Source organism: Oryzias latipes, chromosome 16 (genome assembly GCF_053564925.1).
Source record: "Oryzias latipes strain Hd-rR chromosome 16, Olatipes_Hd-rR_3.1".
In the NCBI taxonomy this organism is placed as follows: domain Eukaryota; kingdom Metazoa; phylum Chordata; class Actinopteri; order Beloniformes; family Adrianichthyidae; genus Oryzias; species Oryzias latipes.
This window is the reverse complement of record NC_136252.1, coordinates 12,095,890-12,122,855: the sequence shown is the minus strand read 5'-3', so window position 1 is coordinate 12,122,855 and position 26,966 is coordinate 12,095,890. Positions and strand designations below refer to the sequence as shown.

At 43.5% G+C, this 26,966-nt stretch overlaps 1 protein-coding gene across 1 annotated transcript; it reads left to right on the top strand.

The window, feature by feature from the left end:
- The first annotated feature begins 799 nt into the window (after positions 1-799).
- Positions 800-26,895, top strand: hace1 (HECT domain and ankyrin repeat containing E3 ubiquitin protein ligase 1). Its single transcript, XM_004077726.5, has 24 exons — positions 800-1,039; positions 1,219-1,273; positions 1,358-1,447; positions 4,098-4,202; positions 4,872-4,947; positions 5,025-5,156; positions 8,351-8,433; positions 9,961-10,057; positions 10,134-10,235; positions 10,308-10,414; positions 12,935-13,085; positions 13,257-13,546; positions 14,756-14,824; positions 14,949-15,036; positions 15,880-15,991; positions 16,545-16,642; positions 18,356-18,443; positions 18,523-18,672; positions 19,734-19,930; positions 20,829-20,960; positions 22,776-22,874; positions 23,917-23,987; positions 24,056-24,169; positions 24,627-26,895. The coding sequence occupies exons 1-24, from the start codon at positions 949-951 to the stop codon at positions 24,727-24,729; spliced, it is 2,700 nt and encodes an 899-aa protein (XP_004077774.1). The 5' UTR covers positions 800-948; the 3' UTR covers positions 24,730-26,895.
- Positions 26,896-26,966: the final 71 nt, after the last annotated feature.

The following is a 26,966-nucleotide window of genomic DNA, read 5'->3' as shown; positions in this document are numbered from 1 at the left end:
TTTTATTTAATTCTAATGAAGGATATTAGCCTGATTGATAGGAAGTGTTCAAACAGGTTCATTAGAACTCATTTAGATAACTATTCTGTACCTGTATGTTAGCATAGATGGCCTTACATGAGAAAAGGTCAGTGGAATACACTCTTTATTATTCTGTAAATACATTATCAACAATTTAATCAAACAATTAATATTTTAAGTTAGTTATTATCCAGTAAAAGATTATAATTGTCATTTTCTCCCTGTATAAAATGCTCTTTTGTCAGGCAGATGGAGAAAGTATTCAACATCTGTTTGTGGATTGTCTGCATGTTTTGGTATCTGTAGCCATATGTCACACGTATGTTTGGTAAAAATGTTACTTTAGCTACACATAGGATACTGGTTGTCTTTGATGATCCGTTCTGATGAAACATACATAGTAAATCTAATTACAATATCGGCAAAATATGACATACACAAGAGAAAATGTTCAGGTAAAGTCCCCACACTACAATTTTTTAAAAAGAAACAGATTAAAAAACACATTTGACCTCTATAAAAAAATTAAAAAATATACAATCATAAATTATCCAAAACAATCAGACTACTCAAAGCTTTTAAATCGATTCCTAATTAGCACACTCATATTTTAATTTTAATTCTCTCTTTTTTTTTATTTCATGTCATTGTTTTCTGCTGGGTTGATTGGTATGTTTATAAGTCTACTATTCTGAGGAGTTTTATTGCATTTTGAATTTTGTTAATCACAAAATGAAAAATAAATAAATACAAAAGACACGGCCAATCAGCATGCATCACCCAGACTGCAACGCGGCGAGCGTCATGACACCAGGAAGCGGGTCTCGGCGTGTAGTGACGTCAGACAGATAGGGCGTCCATGGGCTACGCCCGCGGAAGTTCCAGGCTCCACCGGGGACCAACGACGCCGCCGCGCAGCGCTCCCCTATGATGGAACGGGCGATGGAGCAGCTCAACGTCCAGCTGAACCGGCTGACCCGCTCGCTACGCCGGGCTCGGACCGTGGAACTCCCCGAAGGTAAGCGGCTGGACGCTGACAGGACTGGACTGGGATAGAGTAGACCGGAGCGGGTGGGCTGTGCTCGGTGTCACGGTGTCCTGTCAGAGACAGCAGGAACGGGGGCGGATGCTTCAAAGGCTTCAGGTAGATTCGAATCCCCTCATGCTGCTCTCTCCACCCCCCCCCGCCCCCCACAGACAATGAGACGGCCGTGTACACGCTCATGCCCATGGTGATGGCAGACCAGCACAGGTAAACCCGCAGCAGGACCCTCAGTCTGAACACGTTTCTCTTCAGTCTGCTGCCATCCACTAACACCACGCGTGGGTTTCAAAGGTCCGTGTCGGAGCTGCTCCTGAACTCCAGATTTGACGTGAACTACGCCTTTGGCAGAGTGAAGAGGAGCCTGCTGCACATCGCTGCAAAGTAAGACTTCCAAACCCCAGCCAGACATCTTTTTAAAAAGGTTCGGGTTGGTTAAGGCAGGGGTCACCAACCTTTTTGAGACTGAGGCCATTCATGGGCACTAAGTGGTATGAAGGGCGCCACAGGACCTGTTTGCTAAAAACACAAACACAATTTGATGACATCCTTTTGTGTGCCGTTTTTTTATTTGGTCATTTTACACACACAAAAAAAAAGCATGAATTTTCTAGACTCATATTACTGGGGGGTCAAACTCAGTTGCAGAGGGGGCCTAAATCCAAAACACACAGGTTGAGGGCCGAACAAGATAATCATTTATTTAACACACTAAAGCTAAACTTTTAAACCTTTAAAAGTTTAACTTAACTTTAACTTTTTAAACATAAATATGAAAAAAACCCGACAGGGATATTAATCCAGAATAATAAATATATCTTGTCAAAATTATGCAAATATGAACAAACAAAGCCAGGAAATATCCTGAAAAAATAAACAAATTATTCCGTTTTCTTTGCTCTTTTGTCATTTTATTTAGAGCTGAACTCCTGACATCATTTTTAGCAATAAGTTCATTTCTGCTTGGTGTGTGACGTTCTGTGTGCGTCTTAGGTCCTGTGTGCGTCTCTGGTCCTGTGTGCGTCTTTGGTCCTGTGTGCGTCTTTGGTCCTGTGTGCGTCTTTGGTCCTGTGTGCGTCTTAGGTCCTGTGTGCGTCTCTGGTCCTGTGTGCGTCTTAGGTCCTGTGTGCGTCTCTGGTCCTGTGTGCGTCTCTGGTCCTGTGTGCGTCTTTGGTCCTGTGTGCGTCTTTGGTCCTGTGTGCGTCTTTGGTCCTGTGTGCGTCTTAGGTCCTGTGTGCGTCTTAGGTCCTGTGTGCGTCTTAGGTCCTGTGTGCGTCTTAGGTCCTGTGTGCGTCTCTGGTCCTGTGTGCGTCTCTGGTCCTGTGTGCGTCTTAGGTCCTGTGTGCGTCTCTGGTCCTGTGTGCGTCTCTGGTCCTGTGTGCGTCTCTGGTCCTGTGTGTGCGTCTTTGTGATTTCATTATTTAAAAACCTGTTATTGTTAAATAACACCAATCGCAAGTTTCAGGCCGTTCCATACTCCATATATTTCACGTTAGCAGAACTAAAGTGCCACAATTACTAATAGCAAGCACTGAATCACCACCCTCTACTATCCAGGCAGGTACCATTCCGCCAGAGTCTTAATTCACTATCCTCTTACTTAGTAGAGGCCCCACTGGACATGTCCTGATGAACCTGCTACCCGTGCCCCGTGCAAAGCACAACCCCGGTTTGTTGAGAACGACACTCACATAAGTAGGCAGACAATCATATGTGTCCGTTTATTTTGAACACACCCACCACCAGTCAAACAGCATTAACCTCACTTCTGCTCACAGCTCCCTCATTTATGGTTAGCGATTTAACACACCCGGGATTCCCCACTTCCCATGAGTCTTAAAAGCTGAAGGCGGGGCTAACCTCCAGATCGCCACAATGTGTTTATTTGCTAAATGAGCAGTGCTATTTTTGGAGCATTCCCTGCGGGCGCCACAAGGGGTGCTTGGGGGCGCATGGGCGCCCACGGGCACAGGGTTGGTGTTTAGAGGTTTGATTTTAAGATGTTTGGGGGTGTTTGGGGGGGGGGGGGGGGGGTGCTTGGGGTGTCACTGCAAACATCCATTCTCTGAATCTCATAGAGCACTGGTCCCCAACAGGCCGGTTCAGTGTCAGACCGTATTTTGAAATGTTGCAGTGAAATGGAAATTATATTTTTGGTTCTTTTGCTTTTTGTTCATGTTTCACAAGTTATATCTTTATTGCAATAATGATCACTAATATTGCATATCACGAGTTTTCCTCATTTTGAGCAGCCCCAACGCGATGTCGATTTTTCTGTAACTCATAACTAAATAAAGCTCAATAATCGGACGGCACCTATGGCCTAATCCGGCTTCTGAGGTCAGACAGACGAATGCAAAAAGAAAAAAGTCACTAAACTATTTTCTCAATAGAATGGTGAGCGTGAATCTACAGTTTGAACAACCTTATTAGCAGCATCCTTGTAACATTAGACAGCTGGTTGCTGAATATTCTGCATTATTATTATGGTCAATGGGAGCAACTGTCATGATAAATCCATATTTAGACTAAAGACTCCTGTTTTTTTCTGTTGAATGCAGATTTCTTTTTTTTTCTTTCAAGTCAAAGGCCTTTTCTCGGTTTCTTCACTGGATTTGTTTCTTCTGGGGGGTTCAATTTAGCAGTCGGACCAGCCGGTTTAAGAAAGTAGCACATGGACTTTTGGCAGGTGACCACTGACTGTGCTGTGTAAGAGAACTGGACTGAGAGGCCCCTCCCCCCTCACGTTCCAAATGGGAAGTGGCTCAAAGAAGCCAAAATCGCATAGACTTCTGCAATGTTTGAAATGACGTGTAGCCCCCTTTCAGTCTAAGGGGCCACTCCTGATGGGCCAGAGTTGTTGTCATAGAAACAATGACTCAGACCAATCACAGCTTACTGACGATTCCTGGTTCCAACATGGCGATTTCCGCATATGGCGACTCCCGTGGAGCTGAGAAAGACAAAGAGCCAGAGTTCCCGGCACTGCAGATGCGAACGTTGAAACCCAGCTTCCCTGTGCTCTCTCTGCCAGCTGCGGGTCGGTGGAGTGTCTTGTTTTGCTGCTGAAGAAGGGAGCCAATCCAAACTATCAAGACATCTCAGGTTGCACTCCTCTTCATCTGGCTGCTCGGAATGGGTATGAAGAACAAACAAGCACTGTTCTTTAATCATTCTGATCAGCCAATATTTACAAGTTGAGCGATGGATGACAACAATCATATTTATTTTCAGGGCTGAATTTGAAAAATAGTCAGATTTTTTAAAATAGTTTCGTTTTAGTAATTTAAGCAGGAAAAAGCCTAGGTGAGACGAACAGAAATACAGGGGTGTCCTTGTCAGTCTTTAGCTATAATGTGTATTACTGATTTCTAAAATCTATTGATGGACTTAATATTTTCTGATAGTCTTGTTTTGTTGACGCAGAAACGGTTTTTAAAGTGAACAGCTGTGATCCTGTAAATTCTACCTTTGTTCAGGTTAAGTCCCGATCTACGGGAAAACTGCCTAACCAGGCAGCAAACTATTGACTGACTGAATAGACCAGTAGCTTAGATGAAGGGATGTGGTTGTGTATGTTGAAGAGAAAGAGGAAGGTGGTGATTGGTGCAGTGGGATGCAGGTGGGGTTCTGCTCATTTGGGGGATTGGAATGAAAGAGATGAGATGAAGACGCTCAGGCTGAAATTCAGAAGTTTGTTTTTTGTCAGTCCATCTCATTAGACCTGTGTTGTTTGTCCTAATGAAAGCTGGTCTGAAGGTGTGTGTGTATGTGTGTGTGTATGTGCGCTGCTCCTCTGTTCTCTCAGACAGAAGAAGTGCATGAGTAAGTTACTGGAATACAACGCAGACGTCAACATCTGCAACAACGAGGGCCTGACAGCTGTGAGTGTCCGAGTCTGGTCTGATCTGTGTGTTTTTCTGCTGACCTGTTCAAGTGTTCATGTGTGCATGAGCTGCAGATCCACTGGCTGGCGGTAAATGGGCGAACAGAGCTGCTGCATGACCTGGTCCAGCACGTGTCCAATGTAGATGTAGAGGACGCCATGGGCCAGACTGCTCTACATGTGGCCTGTCAAAACGGACACAAAACGGTAAGAGACCGTCTGGTTTCATAATCACATGAAATTAACCCCCCCCTTTCATGCTAGCTGCATTTCCATTGACTATGGAATTGCTTAAACTGGATTTGCACTAACAAATTTGTCAAATGGAAACACGACTATTTAAAAAAAACTGGCATTTATCAAAAAAAGCTTTTGTGCTTGGAAGTATGGAAGCGATTATGTAGCATAAATAAAAAGCAAAGTCAAAACCAGAAATGCTTTTTCATTTTCAAAATGAAGCTGCATTTTTTGACTCAAAAATATAATGAAAAAGCAATCCACCAAAATGCTTTTTCTTTTCCTTCCTCAACACAGCTTATTCTGTCACTTAATTAAAATTAAAATGAAAATGGTATTTGACATTTCATTTTCAATCAGTTCTCTGGTAAATGTGTAGCATAATTCATTTAGAAATGTCTAATTTGACCATTAAAATGGATTAATAGAAATGCTTTTTAATTTTCAAAATGAAGCTGCATTTTTTGACTCAAAATTAAAAAGAAAAAGCAATATTTCAAAATGCTTTTTCATTTCCTTCCTGCAGCTTCGCGGTGAATTTGCTGTTTGATGACAGGTGGAGCTCCATCATCAGACAGCAGATTTCTCGATGCTAAACGTTGCTGGTTGGACCAAAAACACTCACTCAGCGCGAAGCTGCAGGAGACTATCTTCATAATGTGCTTTTATTACAGTTATGCTAATATTTTACGGCCTGCTCTGCTCGATTATATGTTTTTAAATCCGTGCGGTCGGACGACGCTAAAGTTGACTTACGATTCACAGCTTCTGATTCGCGAGGGAGCTGAAGGAACATTCTGCTGCATTTTTCACATTAAGATCACCTAAAACCGGGTCCTGTTCAAAAACCGCTGGACCTGGCCTGCTCAAACCTGGATTCCTGGATCTTAATAAATCAAACAGCAAATTCACCGCGAAGCTGCAGATCAAGGTGTAAATATCTGTGAATTACATCAGTCTTTATTTTGTTCTGGACACCACTGGAAACACAAATTCATTTGATGGTTTCTCAGATCGCAGCAGCATTTCCGCCTTCAGCGATCATCGGGAGCTTCGCGCTCTGCTGTGCGAAGGCAGCTGGCGGTCCGAAGAACAAAGCTTGTCCGCGGTGCGTCGGGAGGAGGACCGCAGAAGGCGGACATGCAGTTACTTAGTCCTGAGAAGCTGTGGAAACTCATCAGAAGTTCACAACCATCACAAAACCCTCGTCTCTGCCGCTAACACAGTCTGCTCTTGGTGCGCGTGTGTGCGTCAGTCAGCAGCCGGACACACAGAGAAAGCAGTGACGTCATCGCCCCGCCTCCCCTCTGCTAATGCTTTTTCGAATTGAATATTGTGACAACTTGCGCGGGGTGGATGTTAAAATGCAAATGCAATCCCCTCTTTGCATTTTCGTTTGAATTATGACACAGAATAAGCGGTTTTAAGTATAAAATGAAAAAGCATTTTGAAATATTGCTTTTTCTTTTTAATTTTGAGTCAAAAAATGCAGCTACATTTTGAAAATTAAAAAGCATTTCTGTTAATCCATTTTAATTGTCAAATGAGACATTTCTAAATGAATTTTGGTACACATTTACCAGGGACCTTTTTGAAAATGAAATGTCAAATACCATTTTATTTATCATTTTAATTAAGTGACAGAATAAGCTGTGTTGAGGAAGGAAATGAAAAAGCATTTTGAAATATTGCTTTTTCTTTTTAATTTTGAGTCAAAAAATGCAGCTTCATTTTGAAAATTAAAAAGCATTTCTATTAATCCATTTTAATGGTCAAATTAGACATTTCTAAATGAATTATGCTACACATTTACCATGGAACGTCTTGAAAATGAAATGTCAAATACCATTTTCATTTTAATTTTAATTAAGTGACAGAATAAGCTGTGTTGAGGAAGGAAATGAAAAAGCATTTTGGTGGATTGCTTTTTCATTATATTTTTGAGTCAAAAAATGCAGCTTCATTTTGAAAATGAAAAAGCATTTCTGGTTTTGACTTTGCTTTTTAATTATGCTACATAATCGCTTCCATATGGAAGAGGTGGCTCTTGAGGCGTATTGAAATGGACATATTTGGTAAATTGCAATGGAAACCTCTTTTTTTTTTTAAATTAAATGAGTCACATGATTATCAACTGGATGGTGATACGCTACTTGGTAGGAACGGGCGGCCTTGGGTGCTGCACAGCGGGCGTCACCAGAGGTCCCTCAGCCTCACACAGCTCATCAAAAGTTGAGCGAGTCATGTGGAATTGTTGGATTCACAGCTCCTCTGTAAAATCACCTACCACTATTTCCCAAAATGGCTTCATCCATAGCCCCTCCCACGTGTAAGGAGCTTGGCGCTCCATAGCCTGAATAAGACACAGAGATCTACTTTGATAGATTAGCGCTAGTGCCGTGGCAGAAATTGAAATGTATCTGCTGTCAAAGTGTTGTTCACATCTGTCGCCATGTTTTTGATTTGTGATTTAATGGAACCATTGTAATTGTGTTCTTTGACATTTCTAGAATTTCAATAAAGTTTTGAGTGTAGGTGTAATGGAAAGGCAGCTTCTGATAGTTTAGTTGGGATAGGTCAGTCGAACTATTGAAATCGAGCTCAGTCATCACACAATTGGTTCGTGGTTTGTACCATGTTTCCTAGATTTTTATTCTTTTTATTTCCTAACCCTGAGGTGTTTGATGATGCGGTTTCAAACAGCTTTGAATTTTAAACCAGTCCTTTATAGTTGCTCTAAAACTTTTCTTCACAAACATGAAGAAAAGTTTTGTTTAGAAATAAATCTCTGTTTAATAAGTAATCTCATCAATGCTGTGAAGTTCTTGTGGGGTTACATCAAACTGTGGCCCTCAGAAGGGGGGGCTCAGAGAGTTGCGGCCCTCACAGAGGTTAGAGCAGGGGCGTCAAACTCCAGGCCTGGAGGCCCTCTTTGTGGTTTTCCAGACATCCTGCCTTATCTGCTGCTGGATACCTAGTTCAGGTGTGTTTAACAGTAAGGAGCTTCAACAGCAGGTCTTTTTGGAGAACATGTTTGACACCGGCCCTGAAGGCCTGGATTCTGACACCCTTTGGTTAGAGGGTGGTTTGTTTGTTTATGTGTATGTTGTGCCTTGTGGCACTCATTGCTGTGTGATGGGAACCTTCTTGTGTTTTTTCTGCAGACGGTGTTGTGTCTACTAGACAGCGGAGCTGACATCAACCGGCCCAATGTCTCCGGAGCCACGCCTCTTTACTTCGCTTGCAGGTCCAATGAAGGGGTCAGAAACGGGTTTATAGGTTTACTTACTGGAGCACCAACAGGCACCTTGTGCTTGAAATGCACCGTCGTTGAATAAGTGAAAAGTAATCTTTATTACAGCTTTTATAATTTAAATGCAAATAGATTTCTGGTAGGGATTGAATATACACTTTTTCCGAAGCTTCCAGAAAATAATAACTGTAAATCAATTCCAAGTGACAAGGAGAATGCATGTCATAAAATTCCTTTCCCACATCTAACGAGAATGAGAGAACCTCAGGATCTTCATCTCTGCTTTCTGTCTCTGCATCAGAGTCTCAAGACTAAGTATGGGGAACTCCACGCCTTGAGGGCTGGTGTGTCTACCTGATTCCAGATATCCAACCCCTACTTATGACTGATGACCTGGTTCAGGTGTGTCCAGGCAATTAGAACATGCCAGGGTATAATGATAAAACATGCAGGAATGAGGTACTCGAGGCCTGGAGTTGCCCTTCCCTGGTCGAAACCTAAATAGGGCTGCTCTCACCACAGTCTTCTTCACCTTTCCTTTCAGTCTTAATGAAAGGTCACACATCACGCCTGCACCCTTCCTCCAGTCGTTCTGACCTGCTCGTACATGTCTTTTCACCTTTTTGCCCACTCTTCCCGTCGTTCTGGACTGTTAATTGTTAGGGGTTGACACTTTAACTGGTACAAACCATACATTAGGGGGTTAGGAGGTTAAGACTGCATATTCTTTTTCAAATTATACAAACGAGAATAATCAGCACAGGTTGTGAATCAAGCATAGTTTGGGTTTTCTTGGCTGAGACTCACTGTATCGTTTGGCTCTTTTTAACATGGATGGACGATGATAATAAATATTGTAGAAGCGGTTGCTCAGGCTGCTACTTCCCGATTCATTAATCTTAACCTCTCTCCTCCCTCCCATGCTAGTAATCCGTGACCTTAACCTGGAACATAAGTAAAATTATCTGTCACTAATTTTGTTAAAAAATGAGAGTAATATTTGGAAATTAATCATTTTATAACATGTTAACAAAAAGAGAATCTTAGTACAATTTAGTCCATCTTGATAAATCCTCATAAAGTCTAAATGTAGCATTTAAGTACAAGTCAACACTTTTGCTTCCAAAATAATGACGATAAATGCCAGCCTAACTTTCCAATACTTATTGAATTTTAATTAACATCCTTAAAATACAACCAAAAATTACAGCAAAGTTTTTTAATCAAGTTTTTCTCCTCAAGAATTTGGAGCAAATGGATTTTGACTCATTCTAAAAATAATAATAAATCTCAGCTCTTAATGAGACGTAATTCTCTGCTGTGCTGATTTAGAGAAAAACTTGTAAAGGTGAGGAGCATGAAGGAGAAGTTAAAACAACTTGTAACCTGCTAAAATATCCTCAGTATCTAAAAACAAACTTTGAAACATTAGCTGTGGAGCTTTTTGTGCTTACTGTTGTCCTGCATCACGGAGCATCCACACAGTTCTTTAGCGTCTTAGTATCTACTGTTTGTCTTCAGCCATGGCCAGAGAGACACAGCTCAGATCCTGCTGTCTCGAGGAGCCAAGTACCTCCCAGACAAGAACGGAGTGACTCCTCTGGATCTGTGCGTGCAGGTGGAGGTTTCTTTTTCAGCAAATATGCTCCTTCTATAGCCCTTTCCTGTTCCACTGATGTCACCGTTTCTTCCAGGGGGGTTATGGGGAGACATGCGAGATTCTTATCCAACACCATGGCAGGCTGTTTCAGACGCTTGTTCAGATGACGCAGAATGATGACATCAGGGAGAACATGGTATGTTATGTGTATGGAAGCATACGTAGACCCATGTAAGAACTTTATCAGAACTGTGCTGTTTGTGTGCAGGTCAGGCAGGTTCTGGAGCATGTGTCCCAGCAGAGCGACTCCAATTACCACAAAATTCTGTCCAACCTGGCTGAGGTGGCCACCACCAACGGACACAAACTTCTCAGGTATGCCATGCCTATCGAGTCTCATTGATAGCTTCTGCTTCACAGCTACTCCGTCATTTGGACATGCCCTGAAGAACATCCCGCCCAACGCCTCTACTACTGTTTTTTTAATGCGAATAAAACATTCATAGGGAAAGCTTTAAGTCCTTCAAATCTTTGTAATGTACAATCAAGTACCTCCCTTTAGAACTTTTTTTGGTCAAATTTGCAGTTATATCTGCTTGTATTTAAAAATCCCCCATTTGCCCAGTCAGTGGTCTGATTCTCCTTTGCCCTCTGCCAGAGGCCCTGGAGCCTGAAGATCCATTATCTTGGCTGTTTCCAAGACTGAGCTCTTCTGGATAGACATCTTGAATGTCGTTCTTGAAAGCTGCTGAAACACTGTTCCAGTTCCCATTGGAACCACTGCTGCCTTATCCGTCACATTTGTCTCTTGTGAAGACTACATGTTATCATGGCCTTCTTTTCCTTCGTGTCCAGCTGTGCTATGTCTGCTCTGTTGGCCATTACTATTTGGACAGGATCTTGGCTTGGTTTTCTCAACCTTGGGAGACGTTTCCTGTCTTGATTTTGGGACTTTAGCCCAGACTTTTAGTCAGAAGTTTCTGTACTCCAACTCTCGACTTGGTTTAAGTGTTGTATGTACATTTGGTACGGAAAGTATTTAGACCCCTTTACGTTTTTCACTCCTTGTATTTGCTGCCATTTGTCAAAATTGTCCATGTTATTTCTCAATCAATCAATCAATCAATCAATCAATCAATCAATCAATCAATCAATCAATCAATCAATCAATCAATCAATCAATCAATCAATCAATCAATCAATCAATCAATCAATCAATCAATCAATCAATCAATATTTATAAAGCACTTTCCATATAAAAGCACAACACAAAGTGTTTTACATTAAAACAAAAAAAAATACTATAAAAACAAGCATGAAAACTAAAACAAACAAGCACAAAAAAAAGATATGGCCCCCCTCCCCGTACCTACACACAGCCCCCCACTCCTTTCACACATCCCACCCCCTAACTGATGGGGAAAGACGATGAGAAATGAGAAATGGGCTGAGATAGAAAACTGAGTATAGTACACTGAGTTCCCCATCTGGACAGACATTTTAAAACCTGGACAGACATTTGACATCTGGACAGACATTTGACATTTAGGTCAGGGCTCTGGCTGAGCCAATGGAGAACCATCACAGGTTAGGTCTGAAGCCTCTCCTTTCTTATTGTCGCGTTGTGCTTTGGGTAGATTTGCAACAGATCCCGGATGAACCATAACCTGTGTATGGATCACTTGTACTGCGCGCCCTCCACTCCCCCCTCTCTGCACAGCCTACACCTTGGGTCTTGTATGCCTCTATTGCTCTGGTGCTCAAAGAGAGGCAAGGTAGTCCACACAGGAGGGGTCTCACTACCAGAAGGAACAATATCAGACATTGAGATCAGTTACAAGTACTTTGAAATTCCACAGGCAAATGGCAACCTTAAACCGTTAACAAGGAAAGCTGCAACAGCTAAATACCTCCAACAAGTAAGGCAAGTCCTGAGAAGCCAGCTCAATGGCAAGAACAAGAAGAAGAAGAGGCGACGCACTGCCACTTGTCAGAAACCCTGCAGGAATAATAAGCGCCAAAGGAAGAGATGCAGACCACGGATGTTAAGACACAAAAGCTCCTCACCGTATGTGGAGGCTATATGCAAGCTTCAAGGAAGGAGGCCGGGGACTAGTGACGGTGGAAGCCACTATCCAGGATGAAACATCCAAGATGCATGAATACATCAAGCTCAAGGCCTTAACTGACAGTGTGCTCAGTGAATGTCTCAGACAATGGAGAGCAGAGGATGCAGTTCTTGAGGACAGAACAAACCCCAGCATGGAATGTACCACCAGACCATAACTGAAGTGGCTGATATCAAGAAGTCCTACCAGTGACTAGAAAGGGCTGGCCTACAGGACAGCACTGAAGGACTTATCCGAGCAGCTCAGGAACAAGCCCAGTCATATTGATTATTTGGTTGAGGGGGTTCAGACCTTTGCAGAACAGAAGTCGGACAGAGTCACCTTGACATATCCCACATTTGATGGGGGATATGTTAATCGAATCAGAGGTGGGCAGGGTGAGACATGGTGGGCCTCGCCCTGCTTGAAGTTCACCCTGGCCGGGGTTTGAACAGTGGCTCTAAATGTGGGTGTTCGGATGAGGGGTACCACCCTGCTATTCTATCCTCCAAAGTTGGCTGCCTTTTTTGGTTTCTGACTTTTTGCTATACACCTTGAGGTGTTTTAGCTGTGCTCTGCTTCCTCACACAACAAAACTCTGCAAATAACATTTATCAGTAATTTCAACTTCATCATTTACACTTTTTTTCTAATCCCCTTTAGGATCTTCATATATCAGCCTCCACATGCTTTTTCTACACAATATGCACTAGTTACAAAGTTTATAAAGAAACCATACATTTCCTGATACACAAAGTTTAAAGGACCCCCACCCCCTCTTCCACAGTCTTTCCAGCAGCTACGAGGCTCAGATGAAGAATCTGTTGAGGATTGTGCGAATCTTCTGCCACGTCTTTTGCCTCGGGCCGTCCTCCCCCAACAATGACAATGACATGGGCTACAACGGGAACAAAACGCCCCGCAGTCAAGTGTTTAAGGTGAGCCTCGTGTTGAGATGTCTCTGTTAAACCATCTTCAGCTAGCATACTTGAAAAAATAAAGGTATTGTTTCTTTATGAGCCCAGCTCAGGACATCTGTTTGATTTTGGTGAAACTGTATTTAAAGCCTATTTGCATTAACCCCTCCCCACCCGCCCTCTCCTCTGCAGCCGCTGGAGCTCCTCTGGCACTCACTGGAGGAGTGGCTAGTTCTCATCTCCACTGAGATGGAAAGGAACAACAAGAACTCCTCTTCCAACACAGAGATCGCCTCCTTGCTCTTCAAACAGCACAAGTCGGACTGCTTGGAAACTCAGCCAAAGCTGTCCTCCTTACTGGACCCTCACATAGTTATGGAGGCAAAGGCTGATGGGGAGGACGTCATCTCCATGACGGCGAATCGCCTCAGCGCCGTCATTCAGGCTTTCTACTTATGCTGCTCATGTCAGATGCCGCAGGGGTGAGTGTGGTTGCATCAAAAAAGAGATTCAACTTTGTGAGGACGAAACCTTAGGGTTCATATATGTTTGATGTAAATGGTGCTGCAGCTGCTTAACCGTGGAAGCCCATTACTGGAGCTAATCTTCATGCCAAATGAAGTTTGAAGGCCTGCTATGACTGAAAATGTTGGTGGCCTCTGTGCATTATGAGCCTCAGCAGCAGCTAACCCTGCTCTATTACTTTAGAAGGTCTTTGCTGCTGTTGTTTGCAGTTTTTTCCTCTGTGTTGTAACCCCACTGACAGCGGGCTGTGAAACATTTAGCAGCTTTGGAATGTATTGACTGGACTTGTTATGTTGGACCGTAATAACCACACTTGAGTTTACGGAGCTTCCAGGAGGGGCCGTTCCTTCACAATTGCTTGTAGAAGTAGTCTGCAAGATAGATGAGGATTGTGTACTCTACACATGGAGGTGACTGAACAGACTGTAGTCAACTGGGATGGAAGTGAGCCACGGAACTGGGATCCTCAGAGATCGAGTAGGAAAATGAATTGCAAAATCAACTTGTATTTCATTTTATAAAGTGTGCCAAAGGTATTATATGATCATATGGATGTAGTTTACTCTGAAAGCAGGATATTGGCGCCTATATCTTTGAGTGGGGTCTGGCCCTGCAATGAGCTTCTCTCTCCCTAATCGGCTGGGTAGCTCGGTTGGTAAGGTAAAGGGCTGCCACGCAGGAATCCAGGGTTTGATTCCCGGAGGGGAATAAACAATGGTACTGGGGGCCAACGCTGGGGTGCGGCTTGTCTGCAGCTCACCGCTCCCCCAGGGTCAAATGCAGAGCAGAAATTTCGCACACCTAGGTGTGTGACTTTGTTTCTAAACTCCTGCGCGTTTTTTCAGGTCAGCTGATCAGCTTCTCCTTGAGGGGCTGAGGTCAGGGGAGAGCGAGCTTTGGAACGCTTTACCTCTAAATATTGGACGAGCATCTTCTCTATCCTCTTTTTTTAATGACGAGCATTTAGTTATGCTTTTATTTAAAAAAAATATTTGTTTCCACGTTTTATTTACTTTTTTATGAATACTTTTTATGATGTAAGCGTCGCTTTGTTAGACTTTTGTTTAAAGTGCTTTATAAGTAAAAGTGTTTTTTTTTTTATTGACTCTGTCTCTCTCATGGTTCCTCTCTTACTCGTTCTGACACCCCCCCCCCCCACCTCACAGAATGACCTCTCCCCGTTTCATAGAGTTTGTCTGCAAACACGACGAAGTGCTGAAGTGTTTTGTGACCAGGTGAGTTGATGCTGCTGTTTCTGTACATGACCTCCAAACACAGAGTGGCTCAGCATCAATCCATCTTTGATTAATTTGTGTTTATCGTTCTTTGATCCGCTGCCCTCACCCCGTGTCTTTTTAGAAATCCAAAGATAATCTTTAACCATTTCCACTTCCTGCTGGAGTGTCCAGAGCTGATGTCACGCTTCATGCACATCATTAAGGCCCAGGTAAGTTATGATGCATTATTGTGTGAGAAAACATATCCTTGGAAACAGGCATGGAAATATGAAGCATTATGTTGTTTTTTTGTAAAGAAAGATTTTTTCAGAAACCGGAAGCTTAAAAATATTAAACGCCAACTTCAGCCCTGTTCGGACCTGTCCGTGAAGACATTGTCTGAACCTAAACTGGTCTGTAAGAACAGATCGTTTTTCATAGTGGGAGGGGAGACGGTACAACTGCAGTCTGCTTCAAGCCTCAAGTGGGAATAGACGGGTAGATATGATGTCACAGGACTTCCTGCCTGCCTTTTACAGCTGCTAGCAACACATCAACACACTTTAAGCTGAGGGAATTCTCTCTAATTGAAGGCGTAATAAAGGCTAACGTCTTTGGTGATAATTCAGCATGTCAAGATTTGTTATATCTGGCAAAGCGGCTGGTTCCATCCTAAACTGACCTTTTTTTCAGAGAGTAAAGATTTATTCTGTCAATGTATCGCAATTTTCTCTGATAGGATACGAGATCTTAAAGTCACTACTGCCGTTTCTATTCCCTAATGGGAACCTTACCTAGGACCTAATTAGAAGTTGACTACTTTACCTCTTTTAAACAATCCTACAAATGTCAGCCCATGGAGGCAGTCTGTTAACCAGTTCTTTAGAAACAGCAGCAATGTTGTGTGCATGCAACAGTGTGTGCATGCAACATGCAGGTAAGTGCCCAGTGTTTACACACAGAGGGATTGCTGTAGATGCATCCTTGTTTGCACACATGGACATACATGCACTCCTGTATTCTGTGTTCACTAACGTCCTGCTGCCTTATCTGAACTAAGTCTCTGTTTTCAGCCTTTCAAAGATCGTGCTGAGTGGTTTTACGAGCATCTCCTGGCCGGACAGCCGGACTCGGGAATGGTTCACCGTCCTGTCAGCGAAAGTGACATCCTGCTCATACATAGAGGTACCATACCACCTACCTCTGTATTCATTACATTAAAAATAGTGGGGCTAGTATCAAAGAAGATTATTGGGTTTCAGATCTGTGACACTGGAGCAGACCTTTCTTTAGATTTATTGTTTTGGATAGTGTTCGAACTTGTTTTGGGGCTGAGTGAGTCTTAAAAGTTGTGGGAATTTTGTTCTCTGCATTTGACCCCTCCCTTGGGGTCAACAAGGGTTCCATTTTTAGAGTCTACGGTACGTCTCAACCATGGATTTAATTTCAAAACCATCTTGTCTCAGGGTGGACACTTTCCCACAAGCCCAATGAGCTGCTACTGAGAGTGTCACTGTTGACACACTGAGCAGAGTTCTCTGACCTTAGACTGTCTGCTTCAGTAAAGGTAGCAGAGGTGTGAGCTGAAACAGTTCCAGAGGAGTGCTGAGTGTGCATAGAGACAAAACCTTTAGAGACCAGCCCGAACCCTTTGGTTTCATAGGAACTCAAACGTTAATGCTGGTTTGTTTTGTTGAAAACCGTGGAAAGACCTCTGTCCTCTTCTGTTTCATACCAGACTCCATCTTCAGGAGCAGCTGTGATTCTGTCTCCAAGTCCACCAATGAAAAGCTCAAACAGGGAATTGCTGTTCGTTTCCATGGTGAGGAGGGCATGGTGAGTATCTCAGAGCTGGTACACTTCAGTTCCATGTGACAAAAGTTTAATAGTGAGCTCTGTTGGTTTATATTCACGTGTCATCCAGAATGACTTACAATTTAAGGCTAAAGGATGCAAAAACCCTCATGTCTGGGATCTGAATCCCAAATCCCCTAAATGGTAGATTGCAGCCCTTCCAGAAAGCAGCTTATGCTAGTTACCATGGTAAGTTTGAGGCTAAGGAAGTTGATAACCTCAGCTTTCGGTTCCAGAAATGGAGTTATGTTTCAGGGTATGTCAAGTTCCCATAGCAACTCATGCTCTGAACATAACCTGTTCTGGAGCAGGTTTAGTTGAAGGTTAGTTTGTTTTCAGAGAGGTGAAAGACAATTGCGTGTCCATTTGAAGATGATTTAGTGGATGAACAAGCTCAGATAATACTTTTTCCACCGTGAGACGGTGATAAGACCACTTTGGTGCTGCTGTTAGATCGGCACCGGAAGGAACGGTGGGATACCATTCCCTTTGCCTGTCTGGACGGATTTGGGTTTAAGTGTGGGTTTTTGACCAAATGTGTTTAGTTGTTTAGCTGTTTTACTGTGTTTTGTCGAGTTATTTGTCCTGTTATGTTAATTTTTTTCTGCACCATGAGTGAGAGGGAGGGAGAGGATGATGAGCTTATTTACTGTCTACTGTCCAGTGGTATAATGTTAAAGTTGGAGAAATGGTAAATGATTTCATGTTTTGTTTCTTTCATTTTATTGTTATAAAAATGAGTAAATCTGCAGGCTCAAACTTAGACATATGAGAGTTCAAGAAGTACAATAAATGAAGATGGAATAACATTTAATTGAATTATGAATGAAAAAATGTAACTATTACATTTAGTTAGATAAATATGTAAATTTGAGTTGTACAAATAATTATTGAATTGGATAGACGTAAGAAATTAGGTTGAATAAATTTAACTCAATTACTTGTTACCAATTGAATCAATTCAGTTGGCAAAGTTGGATAAGTTCTAAATATATACATCACAATGAAAATGGAAATGGGAAGGAAACTCATGTGTTTACTTTTTCCGTTATTTTTCTACAAGCAGAAACTCTTTCTTTTGATGATGCAGCCGTATTAATTTGATGGGCGTATAATCTTCATACGCCGTCATAAAAATCTCCGACTCCGTCTCACTGGAGGGTTACCAAATCGAGCGTGATTACGCTAATTCATATCTGGTCTTTTGGAACAGACATACCCAGAGTAAGCAAGTTCAGGTGGATTTCAGCCAGAGTTCAGGGTTAAAGTCAGGGTAGTTTAAACATGCTTCCTGGAAAAAAAACCCAGGCCTCAAGGGCTGCATTCCTGCATGTTTTCATTATATTCTGCTCTGGCATGTTTCCATTGGCTGGACACTCCTGAAACAGGTCATCCGTCATGAGTAGGGTGAGCGGAAAGCTCAGCACTGAAGAAGCCGTACAGCTGAGGTAGCCAAGCTCAAGCAGACACCACAGGCAGTGCGGCCTCGGCCAGATCTTTGGTTTGACGAACAATGTCCAAGAGGTCTTGGCGGTTGTAGATCTGCTTTACAGGGGACCTTTAGCAGGATGCTTACAAAAACGAGGAGTTCTCCTAAAACAACAATATTGTACCGCTGTATACGTGGACGCCGCAATCATGTGATGTGGCATAATCATGCTAAGTATTAACTCTGGTCTCATCCTTGTTTTCTAGGGTCAGGGCGTGGTGCGGGAGTGGTTTGACATTCTGTCCAGTGAGATCATTAATCCAGACTATGCCCTGTTCACACAGTCCGCTGATGGTATGTGGACCCCCCCGCCCCAGAGAATCCAACATGAAGCTTCGTTTTGCTGAGATGAGCTTGTTTGTGTCCTTCACAGGTACAACGTTTCAGCCCAACAGCAACTCCTCTGTTAATCCTGATCATCTGAACTACTTCCAGTTTGCTGGTCAGATTCTCGGCCTGGCTCTGTACCACCGGCAGCTGGTCAACATCTACTTCACCCGCTCCTTCTACAAACACATCCTGGGTTAGACCACCGACCTGTGTGTGAATATTACCCTGCCTCTTTCAAGAAGTAAATGCTGTTGACCAATGGAAGTTTCAGTGAGACCCTAGTCACCTTCAGAAAGTTTGACTTCTATCAAGCTGACTCAGTGTGATTTAAAAAAAATCTTCCTTTGTGTCTGATAACATTCAATCATCTCATCTTTCACCCAAAGAACCTGAACACTAGATTTCTTTAAAGACCCACTCCAGTGAAAGTGGTGTTTTTGCCGTTTTTAACATGTTTTTGTAGCATTTTTCTCATAATAGAAGACATGTATAAAGGACATGAAAAGTCTTGCTTCCTCTGCTCCAATTCTAAATTCTCCGCCTGCAGACCATGAATGTCTTCATTTCCTCATCTGAGCTGTAGTGTGGCTCTAAACTGTGCGGCTGGATAGCTTTGATATTGGGCTGGAGTTGTTACACTGACGTTAGCTTGGGCTTGTGAGGAGCGTGTCGCTAGCGAGAGTGTGAACAGGGGCATGCTGGGAAATTAGCGAAAGGCTAACTTCTGCTCCAAGAAGTGCAGCTTTGCAGAAAGTATGTGTTAAAAACAACACAGGCTCTTTGATTTTAGCTAAAAACAGCAGCATCATAACTAAAAGACCACTGGGAACGATTTTCCAATAGAAAACAATAGAGTTGGAGTGAGTCTTTAAACCTACATTTGGTAATTTCCTACACATGCCGCAAGACTTTGGACATTTGTCCTTATCGATTGCTGACTTTTGTTTGTGTCCTATCAACATCGAAGGAGATTAAAAGTCTGCTTTCACTGTCATGAAGAATATGGCACAGTGGTGAGCTCAATCGTTAGCTGTGGTTTCTGACTTTACTACCCATGCTGGCGTCATCGTCAGAAGGAAGTGAAGACATTAGGCACATTTGAAAGGTTGGACTGACGACATGCACGTTTGATCCTCTAAGCTTGATGTGTGACGACGGCTTGATGGTGAAACTTGTTCAAAGTCAGAGCGGTTGGCCAAAGTTGTGTGGAATCACACAAACAAGGTTTCTCATGTGAGGTTTGTGCATTCTCAGGAATCCCTGTGAGCTACCAGGATGTGTCGTCCATTGACCCAGAGTACGCCAAGAACCTGCAATGGATCCTGGACAATGACATTAGCGATCTGGGCCTGGAGCTCACCTTCTCTGTTGAAACGGATGTGTTTGGAGCCATGGAGGAAGTGCCTCTCAAAGCTGGGGGAACAACTACCCTGGTCACTCAGGAAAACAAGGTGAGTGAAGACCTGAGGTAGCGTTAAAGGGCCTTCAGTGAGTCTCCTTGGTTTGTAGGAGAAAGCTCAATGTGACTGAAATATGACCAAGCAGACAAAAAGCTGAGCAAAAGTAAAAGTTTCTTTATTTTCTTTTAGGTCTGCATTAGAAATGTGTCCCTCAAAGACAGATGCTCTTAGGGAGAGTTCCTTTCTCCATTTTTCTCTACATTCACCGTTCTTGAGTTTAGATCTGAATAGTAAAAAATAGTTTCTTCTTCTGTTCAGGGAACTTTAACAGGTTGTTTCTTCAGTTAATTTAATAGTTAACTAGTTTCCAGGTTAGACAATAGGGACCGGGCTCAGTGACGTAAGCTATCCAGAGGTTTGTAAAATCGGAGGCATAATACGTTAGCGGTTTGTGGGTAAACCTTGTTTCTTTCTCTTGAACTTCATATGTTTAAAGGTTGTGGAGGAGTAATTCGGGTTTCAGGTTTTATTCTTTCCCTGTGATGCATTTCTCCCGATTTGACCTGACTGACCACAGAAACCAGACCAAGTCCTGGAGCTAAAACCTTTGATGTTGAAATTCTGTTTTAGACGGTTTTGTACGTCCTGGCAGTGTGTGGAGGGTTAGGTCTGTAAATTACTTCATGTGAACCCCCAACCCTGAATGATTAGGGGGAAATTTGTAGGTATTATGTATCTCTAGAAATGTGGCTATAGGGGGGGATCAAATGGCCTTCTCCTACAGAAAAGCAAGAGTTCTGAAAAAATAAAAATTAAATAAAAAATACTTTCTGTTAAGGGTATATTCCTGCAGGTGGCGCTGTTATACAAAACTTCAGACATCTACAGTAGATAGCTGTAGCAGGCACAAGCCAGAGTTTGACGAGGACTCTGATCTGTTCCCTCTCAGGCCGAGTATGTGCAGCTGGTGACAGAACTGAGGATGACGCGCGCCATCCAGCCACAGATAAATGCATTCCTGCGGGGGTTTCACACCTTCATTCCCCCCTCCCTCATTCAACTGTTCGATGAATATGAATTGGTACGTCTTCCTGTGCCCTCACCTCATCTGTCACTATATTGTCTTTTTCCTTTTCTTCCTTCCATCATATCAGCCCCTCAGATCTTCTCTGGGCTTCAAAGGGGGCTTTAGCTCTATGCAGGGCTTTTTTCTGCAGGTGCTGGCAGAGTCCAACTCTTTGCTAGATTGTGGATGGCTTCCAGAGGGAAACGGATGACTTCATGAGGTCATTTTGTTTCTTTTTCTATCTTTTCCTGTCCAGCAGCTGAGCAGATTAGAGCTAAAAGCCTTTAGGGCTGGACAGATTTTACTGTTATAGTAGGGGATTAAGTCTCACGCGTGGGTTTTCTCCGGGATCTCCGGCTTCCTCCCACTGTCCAGAAACATGCTTCATGGGTTATTTGGCAACTCTAAATTGTCCATAGGTGTGAGTGTGAGAGTGAATGGGTGTGTGACTGTGGACGTTCTACCCTGCGACAGACTGGCGACCTGTCCAGGGCATCCCCTGCCTACGCCCAAGTAGCCGGGATAGGCTCCGGCAGCCCCGTGACCCCGAAAGGGACAAAGCGGTACAGAAAATGAATGAATGAATGAGTAGGGGATTATGAATCTTCTGACACGCGAGGTGTAGATTTGTATAAACCCCTTTTGGATTTAAGGCTAAACTTTATTTCTATTGATTATGTTTGGATACATTTTTTTGTTCGACCTTAATAGGAAGAGAGGTGAAGGACAAGGGAAAGAGGGACAAAAGAGGTTGAAGAAGTTGGAGGATGAATTGAGAAGTAAGGGGGGGGTAGAGTAGGTAGGAGATTTTTAATCATTTCTGTCAGGTCTAGATGTTAAATCAGTAGGGGCGGGGCCTGTCCACACGGACGCACACACGCACGCACGCGCACACACACACACACACACACACACACACACACACACACACACACAAAGAGGTTACAAACTTATCTATTGGCTCTAAAAATCTTCACACACAAACATGTCAACATGTATACAATACAACTACTGCTCCATACTTCAGAAGACGCTTCCTGACGGCCAGACTGTGAAGAGAGTGGAAGGTTTCAGGAAACACTCATGGATTGTGGCTTTCTCCATAATGTTAGACAGATACTCTGAGTACCTAACGGTGGTCTGGTAGTGATGCCAGCATTCCTTTTGGATCTGGAAACCTGCAGCTTGTCCTTCAACCTGGGTGGGGGGTGGGCTCTAAATACAGCAGCGCTGAACTAACTTGCCAGAATTACCAAGAGTTCAGGAGAAGCCAGCATCAAATAAGTAAAGCATAGTTCTGACGTTGCACGATTAGAGATATCCATGTTAGAGAAAGCACACATGGATGTTAAATCAGAACATGATCACAATGAGGCAGAAGTTCTATCGGGAAATCAGGAAAATGATTCAAAAACTGTCAGATTTGAGCGTTGTGTTGGTGACCACACCCACATCACTGGGTGTGAGAAACCCTCGTCAAAAGGCTGAAAAGTCCAATCAGACATTGTTTTTAAAGACCACTGCCGTTCCACAAAGGTGCTGCTCTCAGTGGGAGTGCCTCACATTTCTGTCATGCAGAGGAAGTCCAGATCTCAGGAGATAAAGAAGCTTTTATCTGCCAGTGATCTGGCGTTTACCAGCTTGATCCTGGCTGGGATTGCAATCTGTTGCCATTTACAAGTTTTCAAGCATAGCAGCATCCTTTGGAGCAGCCAGCTGTTTTGCATTGTTTGAATGACCTCACTGTCCGAAAACGTTGATGCAGTCCCCACACGGAGACCCTCAGAACAGTGGTGTGTATTAGTAAGTGGTGTGCACGTTTGCTTACAGGAGCTCTTGCTTTCTGGGATGCCAGAGATTGACGTGGAGGACTGGTTCAGAAACACAGAGTACACTAGTGGGTACAGTGATCAGGAGCCCGTCGTCCAGGTGAGCCTTAAAATGTGTTCTATTTACGCGGGAGAGGCGGCCATTTTCAATGTTAAGCCAATAGTACAGACGGCATCTGAGGTCGTGGAGCGCGATTTGAGCATCGGCCACAGCCTGTCGGTCCGGCAGCTGCGTGATTTGAATGGTGCAGTGTGATTTGGGCGGCGCATCCAGAGTTAAAATATTTTAACTTTGGCGAGGCGTCTGTGTCACAACAACCAATCAGGGACCCGGCTTTGGGTACGTGACGTTTTCAGTAACTCGATCAGCGAGTGGAGTACAAATCTCAAATATGGTGGATCAATCCAATAGTTTTATTCCTGAACTTCCATCTGATTTTCTGACCCGCTGTTTCCCTTTTGGGGTGACTCGGTCGCCAGAGCTGCTCATCCCAGCTTTTGGGTGAAGTCAGATACACCCGGGACAGGTCACCAGTCTACCCCATTGGGCTGGAGCGATTGCATCCGCTACACCGGCCCCCAGGAGGCCGGCTGGCGGGCAGATGAGACAGCAGCTGCAGCATGTACTATATGATACTTTCCTTATTTTCATAGAAACAATAATATTAAGGTGCTCTAAAAATTTTCTTATTTTTCTCCTCTCGGGTTAATGCGGGACAGTAAGATATCAAACTGGGTCACCGAGAGACGGAAGACCATCACGCGGACGTCATTTAGACGCGGCTCCTGCAGTAGATGGTGAAGCTCGCCGTACCAGGAGAGTCTGAATGATGTCATGAATCCAGTCATGGAGACGCGATTACCGATGACTTTGTAGAAGTCTGCAGAATAAATCAACCTGATCTCTAAACGTCATCCAGGTGTTTGGTGTATTGTAAAAGATACACACAGACGCTGTGTCCATGTAGCAATCAGGCTAAAATCATCTTGCGGTAGCTCCTCCCACATGCGTCTTGGGCTTATGAAGACATTTTTGGACAGGCAGCGAGCAGCGTACTAGCCGTGCGAGTCACGTTTGGTGTGAACGCAGCATTAGCCGTATGCTGGCTGTGACCGTGCAGACTTGTGTTCCTGTTCTGCAGTGGTTCTGGGAGGTGGTGAAGGGGCTGACCCAGGAAGAACGTATTCTGCTGCTTCAGTTTGTCACTGGAAGGTGGGTCCAGCCACCTTTACCTGCTGCTGTGCCTGCTGTATGTCTTCACATATGTGCTCCTTTGTCAGCTCTAGGGTTCCTCATGGGGGCTTTGCCTTCCTGATGGGGGGCAGTGGCCTACAAAAGTTCACTATTGCTGCGATGCCATACACTCCCAACCTGCTGCCCACCGCCAGCACCTGGTAAGCAGCTGCTCCCACCTGCCTGAGGTTCCTTCTCTTTGTTTCATTTTGATTTGTTTTGACACATGGTTTGACTTTATAAGTGTTAATATTTTGGAAAAGTAAACCGTTTTATTGAACCAAGCCTTCACACATCGGCTTGAATGTAGTTGAGTTCACCAAAACACAAACAAAAGAATCCAATCAGTTCTTGAGAATGGAAATTACATATGTTTAGTTATTAGTTTTAAATGGGAATTTTTAGCAGGAATTGATGTGAAATTACATCCACACACAAGTACTCATACGAGCTGATACACACTCGTCTTATGCAGTCCACACATTCCCACTTCGTCCTCGTAGGTGACTGGAAGCAGCCTTATGCAAACCTGCTGACCTCACTGGCTGCTGCTCCCTCTCAACCTTGACCTGTGTTGACCTTCTTTCTGTCTTTAGTTTGTGTTCTTCTGTTTTTTAGCATCAACATGCTGAAGCTGCCAGAATACCCGAGTTTGGTGGTCCTGCAGGATCGGCTCCTGGTGGCTCTGCACTGTGGGAGCTATGGATACACCATGGCCTGAAGGTCTGGGCGGTGCAGCTGCCTCTTCTGGCCATGCGGCGCTCCCCTCTCTTCTTTCAGTTGTTGCTGGTTCCTGCTAATTTGAGAAAACTTGTGGTTGTGAAAAAGCAGCTGGAGGGCCGAGAAGCTTTAAGCTTTTCCCCTCTGCATGCCCCAGGTGAACTTTGACAGGTGTAGGGGATGTTGCTCTGGATTGTGGAGCAGTTCTGCAGCCGCCCCTCTGACTGTGGAATCAGCACAAGGAAAGTTTTCGCTCGATCCAAGCGTGAAGGCTGGACGAGCACACAGAGCATCAGGCTGCAGCTTCAGGTGATGGTTAACATGGACTCTGAGTCTCTGAGTCAGATATGATTGGCCCAGGAAGGACCCACGCCCGTCTGGCCTCCCAGGGTGCTTTTTCAGATATTTACTGTATTCTGTCAAACCCAGGAAGTCCGCTTCAGGTTTTGATTTCATACATGAGCTGACAGGTTTTTCAGCAAAGAAGTTTTTTTTTTTTTATCTTTCTGCTCCTCTCATTTCTGATCTGAGCATTGGTAGAATCGTTTAGTTTTTTGGTTCTAAACTTTCTCACCTCTGATGCTAGTGTTGGTGTCAGAGATGATGCTGGATCTCCCTTCAAGTTCCTAAAATCATTGGGTGACTGCAGATCTGCTTTGTTTTTTGTCTTGTCTGCTTCAGTGTCCGCGTTCCTGTGAATCTGTCTGGGTTTAGACAGACGTGCCAGAAAAGGACAGCTGGATTTTTTTCCCCACACGCTTTCTTTAAGGTAGACTCAGAACAGAATTTTTCACTTTTTTTCTTTCTTTTTCCATTTGAAAAGGGATTACAGCCACTCATGTCTCAAACCATGGATGAGCACTTTTCTCTATAAAAGATGAAAACATTTGTTCTTAAATGTTTGTAAATCAAATCTTTTTAAGGTGTACTGTACATTTCCTCTGTGTAAAGCTTTGTAAATCGGTATTGACATATTCAAACTCTGTTCCTTAGTGAAGGACAGGAACAGGTTGGGTTTGTCTTTGTGATCTTAGTGTTTTTCTGGAGAACACATCAACTGTTATTTTGGAGTTAAAAGTGTTGAATATTTGTTCTGATCGAACTAAATTCAAGAAGGATTTAGTCAAACATGAGACCTGTGCTGCTCAGAGCTGTATTAAGGTTGGGGTTTTTCCTCATTTTAAAACCCTAAAGGGTTGGGCCGTCTCACCCACAGGATACGGTTGGCTACAATGTAGAATGAATCCATCTCATCACGCTCTGTCTTTATATTTGGATGCTACTGAAACAAAGGAGTAAACTGTAGCTGCAACATTAAGTTAAGTCTTAGGTCGGTCTCTTTATCTTAGAGCCACCATGAAAATATGCAGACGACCTGTTTCAGACACTGTTATCAAACAAAAGTCCCCAAATGTCGAGAGGGCTTCATCAGCATTGCCCCCATCTTCCTCCACCATGAAAGATCTCTGGTGGGGTACACGTGATCTGAGGACTAATAGCCCAGAACTCCATGGAAGAACTGGTCATGGCCCCTTCAGATAGCTGGAACCACAACAACAAAGTCTGTTATAGTAACACATGAGGTCAAGGACTCAAGTCTTGCTGTGCCTTCAAAGGTCCCCACGCTAAAGCCAGCACATGTTCAGACCCATCTAAAGTTCTCCAGAGACCCTCTGGAGGATCCAGATGAGGACTGGGAGAAGACCATGTGGTCAGATGAGACCAAATTTGACATTTTCGGTAAAAATGCTCCTTGCAGTGTTTGGAAAGCAACAATGCCAAATCCCAAGAACATCATAGCCACTGTGAAGCACGGGGGTGGAAAAATCATGCTTTGGATCACTTTTCTACAAAGGGGAAAGAACGTTTGATGCGTATTAAGAAAAGGATGAACATTTTTAGCCCCAAATGGTCAGATTTCAGGCAACAACCTCCCATCAGTGGAGGCACTGAGTATGAAATGTGGCTGGATCTTCCAGCAGGTCAGGGATCCCAAATACACTATCCAAGCAGCAAAGGAGAGGCTACATCCACAATTGTTTAAGGTTCTGAGGAATGGGCTAATAATAGCAGCTACAGCCAATACATATACATATGCTGAAGAGCTACAGGAAACGTTAGACCTCTGTCATTGCCAACCAATTACAATAAAAAGTATTGAACATTTGTTTGTGACCAAATACGTATTTTCTGCACCATTATAAAAATAATACCTGACTGGGTTAATCCGGGACCGGG